Genomic DNA, 9,293 nt, shown 5'->3' with positions numbered 1-9,293 from the left:
CCAGACCACCTGCTGCCGCCCAGTCTGCTCTAGCGGTTCCTGCTGCTGATCATCGTGACCTGTGTCCACCTGGTTTTCATCAACCGATCTTGATGTAGTCCAAATTGAACCGAGTCATGAGCATCCAATTGTCAAAATTTAGTTTCAACTGATTCTTTAACTGATTGTGGCCTCCAAATATAATGCCCCCCTATATGTTACTATCTCTCTCCCAAATGAATTAGAAAGCTTCAATTTTCTCTGAAATTCTTCAATGACTGTCATCGCAATTGATATATTTCTTCCTTACCACATTTTCTCATTTGAAGATGTCCCCAAATCTTAAATAAATCTGAATTTCCCAAGCAAATAAATACAAGAGTATTATGTCTCATTTTTCCTTCTTGAATCAGCATTCTTATCTGTCTGCTCTTCTGTTTTTCTCTGCAGAGAGCAGGCTACAGCAGGTGATTTCAGGATATCTAACTTTAGTCCCACATTGTCCTCACTCTGTTATCAGAAGATGGTTTCCTACAGCAAGCACCTGGAACTTTCTGTCTGAGAACTTCCTGCAGATGAAGAAGCAAGCTCTGGGCAGGCCACAAGTCAGAGTTAAGGTCTCTGGGAACATTGTTCAACCAGTGGACGGGAGTGTTTGGTCAATGCTGTAGCTTCTTTTTTCCCTAGTGGGGGCATGCTGTTCCAGTTTCCAGAGGGCCTCAGTGGGATTGCACCCCAGTTGTCTACAGGAGTAATCTCATTAAATCATTTATATTGTGAGTCAAGCATCCAGATGTAGCTCAGCTGACCCCTCCATTTCATCCACTTGCCCAACTCTGCAGTCGAGGTGTTAGCTGGCACTGGGGTCCCATCTCAGGTCTTGACTGAGCAGGAATCCAGTTCCAAGTTCACTTATGTGGTTGGTGACAGGATTCAGTTCCTTGAGGGCCATTAGAGTCAGAGCCGCAGTTCCCTCTGGTTGTCAGTAGAGACTGTTCTCAGTGCTTTGCCACATACTTCTCTCCTACCCAGCCGCTTACTTCCTTCAGAGCCAGTGAGGGAGAGAAATCTGGCTAGTCACCATCTTTTGTAACTTACTCACTTGATGTTGATTAGAAACAATTTTCTCACAAGGAGGGAAATATGAAAGACCATGAACACCAAGAGGTAGAAATCACTGGGCCACCTAAGGGGCTGCCTATCATAACTCTTACATAATATTGAGTGAGAGAATAAAAACACACAATACATATATGAAGATTCCACTTATATAAAATTCAAAAACATGTAAAACTGAACTATATTGTTTAGGATGCATACTTAGGGGGTAAAACTGTAAAGCACATCAGTGAAAAGATTACTTTAAGAATCATGAGAGTAAGAATCAGGGGGAAGGAGAGCGATGTGGTCAAGAGAAGACACATCCAGGTCCCTCTCGGTAACAGCAATGTCCTATTTCTTGACCTGGGTGTTGGGATAGATAGATGCTTGCTTCATAATTATTTATTATATTATACTTGTATGTTTTATACACTTTTCAGTATACAATAGTCTCCCCTTGAATCTGCGGTTTTGCTTTCTGTAGTTTTAGTTACCCACAGTCACCCATGGTCTGAAAATAGTAAATGAAAAATTAAAAAAATAAACAATTCATAGTTTTAAATTGCACGCCATTCTGAGCAGCCGTGGTGAAATCTTGTGCTGTCCTGTTCCATCCCACCCAGGTTGTGAATCATCGCTTTGCGCAGTAAATCCTACTGTACATGCTACCCACTGTCAGTCACTTAGTAGTTGTCTCAATGCTCAGATCAACTCTCTTGGTGTTGCAGTGCTTGTGTTCCTTACTTACTGCTGCTGGTCATCGTGACCTGTGCCCCAAAGTGTAAGAATAGTGACGCTGGTAATTCAAATATGCCAAAGAGAAGCGCTAAAGTGCTCCTTTTAAGAGAAAGTTCTTAATAAGAAAGTTTTTTCTTTAAGCATATGCTGAGGCTGCTCATTTCTACAGTAAGACTGGATCTTCTGGCCTAGCCAGTTTGCTCAATGGATAGGTCACCCCTAACTGGCCAGCTCAATGAAGGGTCCCAGGTTCAATTCTGGTCAAGGGCACCTTCCTGTCTAGGGCACATGCCCAGGTTGTGGGCTCAATCTCCAGTAGGGGATGTACAGGAGGCAGGCGATCAATGATTCTCTCTCATCATTGATGTTTCTATCTCCCTCCCCCCTCCCTTCCTCTCTGAAATTCATAAAAATATTTTTTTTTAAAAAAAAAAGAATGGATCTCCTATCCATAAATTGTGATGAAGGAAAAATAAATTTGTATTAATTGGTTGAGAGACCACATTCACATAACTTTTATTACAGTACTAGAGGCCTGGTGCATGAAATTCGTGCATGGGGGGGGGGTCCCCTCAGCCCAGCCTGCACCCTCTCCAATCTGGGACCCCTTGGGGGACATCCCTCTTACAATCCTGATCACCCCTCACTGCCTCTACGTGGCAACCTGATTGCCCCTAACTACCCCCCTGCCAGCCTGGTCACCCCTAACTGCCCTCCCCGCTGCCAGCCAGGTTGCTCCAACTGCCCCCTCCCTGCCTGCCCAGTTACTCCCATCTGCCCCCCGCTGCCAGCCAGGTGGCTCCAACTGCCCCCTCCCTGATGGCCTGGTCACCCCTTACTGTCCCCCATGCCAGCCTGGTCGCCCCTAACTGTCCCCTCCTCCCGTCGGACATCCCTCAGGACTGCTGGCTCCTAATTGCTTGCCTGCCTGCCTGCCTGCCTAATTGCCCCTATCCACTCCCCTGCCTAGTCACCCCTAACTGCCTCCCCTGCCAGCCTGATCTCCCCCAACTACCCCTCCTGCTGGTCTGGGCACCCCCAACTTCCAGCCCCTGCCGTTCAGTCGTTTGCTTGTCCCTCACTAACCCCCACTGCCAGCCTGGTTGTAGTCAGCCATCTTTGTGAGGGTGTGAGGGTCAATTTGCATATTACCTCTTTATTATATAGCAGTGATGGCGAACCTATGACACGTGTGTCAGAGGTGACACGTGAACTCATTTTTTTGGTTGATTTTTCTTTGTTAAATGGCATTTAAATATATACAATAAATATCAAAAATATAAGTCTTTGTTTTACTATGGTTACAAATATCAAAAAATTTCTATATGTTACACGGCACCAGAGTTAAGTTAGGGTTTTTCAAAATGCTGACATTCCGAGCTCAAAAGGTTCACCATCACTGTTATATAGGGTAGTCTTATAACTGTTCTATTTTATTATTAGCTATGTTTGTTTATCTCTTACTGTGCCAGATATATAAATTAAACTTTAACAAAGAGACCAGCTGGAGAGAGATACTGCAAACATATATGCCAGCAAAGTAACAATGTAATAAACTGTGGGATGTTGTAGTAACCAGAGCCATGTAGATAAATTGTCTGCCACAGTTTAGGATACAGAACATGATCCAAAGTTTGAAACACCTAAGGAAACCCATTCCGGTGGCATAGAGGCCACCAACATCACACACGTACAGAGGTCCCCTTCCTCATTGCTCACAAATGACCCAGAGGGGTCATTCTTCTCTTGTCCCATGCCTGCCTGATGCCACACTATGCGGATGGAATTTCCTCCACATTAGTCACTGGAAGAAATGCACAACCAGGAACATGTCTGCCCAGATCCCATCCTGAGGGGACACCGAGGGGAGAGTAAGGAATGTAATCGCAAAAGCTAAATGGAGGAGAGTGTGGCAAAGAAGACGCCGCAGATATGACTCAGAGGAAAAGCAAATCAGAGAGCACTTAGCATATCTGGAAAGGAAAATGTTGTTTCCAATAAGTTTAAACCATTAGGCAGATACACATGAATGTGTAATCTGATAATTACTCAAACATTAGGTAAATAAAAACAAGGAAACAGGTGGACAGCTCACCCTGTTCAGACAGTATATAAGAGGCCTTGCCACAAGGAGACCCCCAAACTCAAGAACCTCACTCTCCTGGAAACCCACCCAGAACCTCCACCCTCCAACACCATGTCCTGTTGTGGCTCCGTCTGCTCTGACCAGGGCTGTGGCCGAGGCTGCTGCCAGACCACCTGCTGTCGCCCTAGCTGCTGTGTGTCCAGCTGCTGCCGCCCCAGCTGCTGTGGCTCTTGCTGCTGCCGCCCCTCCTGCTGTGGTAGCTGCTGTGGCTCCAGCTGCTGTCGTCCTTCCTGTTGCATCTCCAGCTGCTGCCGCCCCTCCTGCTGTGGTAGCTGCTGTGGCTCCAGCTGCTGCCGCCCTTCCTGTTGCATCTCCAGCTGCTGCCGCCCCTCCTGCTGTGGTAGCTGCTGTGGCTCCAGCTGCTGCCGCCCTTCCTGTTGCATCTCCAGCTGCTGCCGCCCCTCTTGCTGCGGCTCCAGCTGCTGTGGCTCCAGCTGCTGCCGGCCCTGCTGCTGCCCCTGCTGCTGCCTCCGCCCAGTCTGTGGCCAGGTCTCCTGCCCCACCAATTGCTATCGCCCCACCTGTGTCATCTCCACCTGCCCCCGCCCCATGTGCTGTGCTATCCCTGACTGCTGCTGATTCTTTGCCTGTAATCTGTCACACTATGGACATCCTCACGAGTCACCTAAAATGTGTTGAGCCAGCCAGTGACTGGGGAATGAACGCTTAGCTTCCAACTCTTCTTCTGATTTGGCATTCAGAGTTGGTGTTCAATTTCAGGAAATGATAAATGAAAACACATTTGTCAAATGGTTTTAACCGAGGCCCACATGCATCTATTTTTGAACCAACACTGTCTCGTCCAAAGTATATACTGTATGTGATGATCTCATATAACATTGTCTCCATATGTTCTTAATAAACAGCTATTTTCCCTGATATCGAAACCTCCTGATTTGTTAATTTGATGTGTGTGTGTGTGTGTGTGTGTGTGTGTACATGACTTCACACTAAGAAACGTTGCATGAAATGCAGGACAGTAAGTTTGGGAGCAGTTACTTATCTTGGCATCAAAATTCCACTAGGCATTCCTTGCATGACACAGGCAAAGTTACTTAATATCTTTAAGCCTCAGTTTTTCTCTCTGTGAAATGGGGATAATACGTTATGCTCTTCAAAGGTTCAAAGACATAATCCATGGAATAAATACACTTAGCACAGAGGTGAGGAGCATGATGTAAGCTATCAGTAAATACCACTTTTATTGTTACTATTATTGAAACACTGCCCTGGAGAGAATACTACCTTAGTATCATGTCCTCTTCGACAGAACAACAAAGAAAGTTTGTGTAATTATTTCACTGACCTCTAGAACTCTAAGTATTGGCATATGTCTCAAATGTCCCTTAAAAACTCCAGTGAACTGAACATTGTGCAGACACCTAAACTTCACTGGACTGTAATTCTACTTGCAGGATGTGCCATGACTGGTTGTGTTAATAAATGTGGGCATTTCACTGAGCTGGAGTACTTCCTCCTCCCTCCCTCTGCCCCTTCCTCATTTTCTCTCTAAATAATAAACTTTATCTCAGAATATTAAGTGTGCCTTCTAAATATAGCTTTCTGGAAGTGTATTAAAGTCCATGGCAACCTCTCCATAAAAATTTTAAAACTTTTAAAAATATTTTTTATTGATATTTATTTATTTATTTATGAGAGAGAGAGAGAGAGAGAGAGAGAGAGAGAGAGAGCTAGAAAACATCAATTGAGAGAGAATCATTGATCGGCTGCCTCCTGCATGGCCCTAATGGGGATCGAGCCCACAACCCAGGCCCACACCCTGACCGGGAATTGAATCCCAGTGACCTCTTGATTCAGGGGTCGATGCTCAACCACTGAGCCACACAGCCTGTGCTTTTAAAACTGTTTATTAATAGATATGCAAGCCCAGCTGAAGTGGCTCAGTTGGCTGAGCTGCTGTCCCACGAACCAAAGGGTTGCCTGTTCATTTCCCAATCAGGGTACAAACTTGGGTTGCAGGTTTGATGAGGGGGTAGTTGATTGCTGTTTCTCTCTCATATCTATGTTTCTCTCTCTCGCTCTTGCTCTCTCCATCCCTTTCTCTAAGCATGTCCTAAAGTTTTAGTATTTTAAAACGGAAACTCCTTCATGATTTTAGCCTCTCACGTTACTGAAGTTTCTATCTTCCTGACGGTTTTACTCTCCTGTTTTCGGCTTTTGTCACCTTGCTTGGTCTTACGTAAGGGCACATGTGCAGGATATTTCTTTGAGACTCAGTTTTCTTGTCAACAAAACTCAGGTGAGAATGATCCTCCTTTGCTGCAAAAACATCTCACAACATACATACAATAATATCATTTTTATCCTATATAATAAAGAGCTAATATACGACTTAGACCGAACAGCAGAAGGACCGTCTGGATGAAGCTGGGGCTGCGAGGGGCAAGCCCCTTGCACAAATTTTGTGCATCAGGCCTCTAGTACTAATATAAGGGTCTATAACTTTTGGTTCATAATCTGAAGTACAATAAAAAAACATTTTAAATTCAAATTTTGTGTATATCAGAGCTTTATATATCAGCTGGGTTATATTTCCAAAAAATAAATGTAACTAAGAGCTGATTGTTATTTCTAAAAAAATTTTTGAAAGTTCTAAGGTGTCAAGAAATAAACCATATAGAGGTTGGTATGAAATGGTCTTCACCCCAATGTCAGTTAAGTGTTAGGGTGTTAGTGAGAGGGTTAGCTTGACACGCAGGCAGACAGGGCAGGGGTCCAGTGGGAAACAAAGGCAGGTGGAACACAGGCAGGGGCAGACACGGCAGTGTGAGCAAAGCCTAACCACAGGAACCAACCATGCAGAAAAATAAAGTGTTTCTGGCCTCAAAGCGGGAGACGTGTGAAGCTAGGGAGGGTCTGCAACAATAAGATGAACTGACGCATAGAAACAGGGAAAGTTCAGGTCTGTTGCTGGGCAAGAATATTTGAGGGAATCAATCAGGTGATGACACGGATAGATACACAGCAGGCCTGTAGCCAATATATGCTCCTAGACCACAAAGCTTCATGGGAAACCCATTATTGGGCCCCCTCCCCATGCGGGAGGTCTGAATCTGCTTGTAATAAATTTTCCACACTTTTGCTTCAATATTCTGGTCTGCGATTTAATTTGGCTTCATAAGACATTACCCCAGAGGAAAAAAGAAAAAAAAACCTTGGCTCCGCATTCTGGTTATCAGGACGAAGCCTCCAGAAAAACCCAGAAGAATGCTGTTCAGAGACCATCTGGTTGGTGGACATTTAGAGCACCATTTATCCTTTAAAATTTTTAATTGTGGGCTTTTAGGAAGTCGGTGTCATAAATTGTACACATAACTAGTTACAAAATATATAAATAAATAGTTAAGTGAAGGCATCTTTTATAACTTTTCTAAAAAACCCTCCTATATTTCCATTTTCAATTTGGCCCAATTCTCTTCTGATTCTTTCTTTGAAATAACTATTATACTCATCTTATCACCTGGTGCTGTGAACACACCGCCCACCCTGCCCCACTTAAAACTTTTAAACAACATCTCTCCCCAGAAATCCAAGTGTATTTTGGCATTTCTAAAGGCAGATAAAAAATTAAAATAAATCACATATAATAAATATATTATATTACTTCTTGCCTCAAGGCTTTTAATAGATCCTCACAATTTCTTGTGGAATTCAAGGCTACATACACTCCTTCCCACATTCTAGCAACCTCACCATATCTCTTGCTATTTATTAAAACAGACCTTCTAGACATACCGCTCTCATCATCACGAGCCAGAGTATGCCTACTCTCATTTGTTTCTCTTTTGAATCCTTTTTCTGTCTATACATGTGAATAACATGTTCTCAACATCAGTGTGTCATTTTGTATGGCCTAGACAAACTCTTCACTTACTAAAAAAAATACTCCTTTATCAAAAATGTGTTCTATTTCAAGCCTGCGGGATAAAAAGGCGGGTAAAATACTGCCCTAATGGAGTTGACATTCTAGAGAGAGCTAGCTATATACATACATTTCTGGCAGAGAATGCTATAGAACCCACACATACACAAAGCACAAGAGAAGGTCAATGAGGGAAGAACTTTGCTCTGCACTGGCCAAGAAAGGCAATGGCCAATGACATTTGAACTTCCCAATAAAAGATAACTAGGAGAATGCTGAGCTCACAAGAGACTTTGCAGGAAGAGGGAATATCATGAGGGTAATTTGTTCTTTCCTCGAATTAGTTTTTTCCTGAATGCCTGTGGCACTGAAGAAGACCTCTTATGACTATAATCATATAGGCATTGGTTACAAAACCATTTATGGATGCAATTTCTTTGTACATGCATGTATGATGATGAATATGGCATTTATATTCTTCTTAATTTACCTAAGAAAATCTTAAATATAAGTGATACTACAAAAACTACTAGACTTTTTAGGTCAGCCTGTTTAAAAAAGATTTTAAGAAAATGTCCATAAAGCATAACCATGACATACCATGATATTTTGAAAGGCCGATAAAAAAATTTTGTCCCAATTACTCTACCCCACCTGAGAGATTTATGAAGATCAAAAGTGATCAATACCAGATGACTCTGCTATTTAAAAACGCTGAGTCACTGCTAACTGTTTCAAGGTGCATCAGGGTGATGAAAAATAACACAGCTTGGGATGTCCTAGTAATTTTATTAGCTCAATGGACACCCAGAAAACACAATGAGTCATAAGTTTCCTTATATCTCAAACTCAAAAGGATGAGCTTACTTCCTTCTTTCCTATCAGCATTCCATCTGATCGAAACACAAAATTTTCCACCAGAAAACCCAGCCCCATCAGAAGTGCTGCCATAATTATGTCAGGGTGAGGAACAGACAAGAGATAGTGGCCCACCTGTGTCACATGATACCCAGGGAGTGAAATCTTATGACACTGCAAACAAGGGAAAAACACAAAAGGTGATTCATGTGGGAACACTGGGGAACTTGATGAAAGGGAAATAACTGTGTTCTATATAATGAAAGTTTTTACTAGAAAAATGCAATGATATAATTTACTAAATGCATTTGTAGTCACATAAACAAAAACAAGGAAATAGTGTTTTCATAATCACCGAAGTCCCTCAGCTGGGTATAAAAGGGGGCATGTGGTAAGAAGACATCCAAACTCAAGAACCACACTCTCCTGAAAACCCACCCAGAACCTCCATCCTCTGACACCATGGTCAACTCTTGTTGTGGCTCCGTCTGCTCTGACCAGGGCTGTGGCCAAGGCTGCTGCCAGGAGACCTGCTGCCGCCCCAGATGCTGTGGCTCCAGCTGCTGCCGCCCCAGCTGCTGCATTTCT

General features: G+C 43.3%; 2 protein-coding genes across 2 annotated transcripts in view; both read left to right on the top strand.

The window, feature by feature from the left end:
- The window catches only part of LOC102763930 (keratin-associated protein 4-9-like), a 9,660-nt gene extending 5,019 nt beyond the window's left edge, over positions 1-4,641 (top strand). The window contains exon 3 of the mRNA XM_006774369.2: positions 4,062-4,641. Within this exon, the coding sequence (XP_006774432.2) occupies positions 4,062-4,543 (482 nt within the window). The 3' untranslated portion in view covers positions 4,544-4,641. The remainder of the gene's footprint in view (positions 1-4,061) is intronic.
- A 4,526-nt stretch (positions 4,642-9,167) lies between these two features.
- LOC102762693 (keratin-associated protein 4-5-like) overlaps positions 9,168-9,293 on the top strand; it is an 8,185-nt gene continuing 8,059 nt past the window's right edge. The window contains exon 1 of the mRNA XM_015570800.1: positions 9,168-9,287. Within this exon, the coding sequence (XP_015426286.1) occupies positions 9,168-9,287 (120 nt within the window). The remainder of the gene's footprint in view (positions 9,288-9,293) is intronic.

This window comes from Myotis davidii, unplaced genomic scaffold (genome assembly GCF_000327345.1).
Source record: "Myotis davidii unplaced genomic scaffold, ASM32734v1 scaffold327, whole genome shotgun sequence".
NCBI classification, from domain to species: Eukaryota; Metazoa; Chordata; class Mammalia; order Chiroptera; family Vespertilionidae; genus Myotis; species Myotis davidii.
Note: the sequence above shows the minus strand (reverse complement) of the source record. Positions and strands in the feature narration are given on the sequence as shown.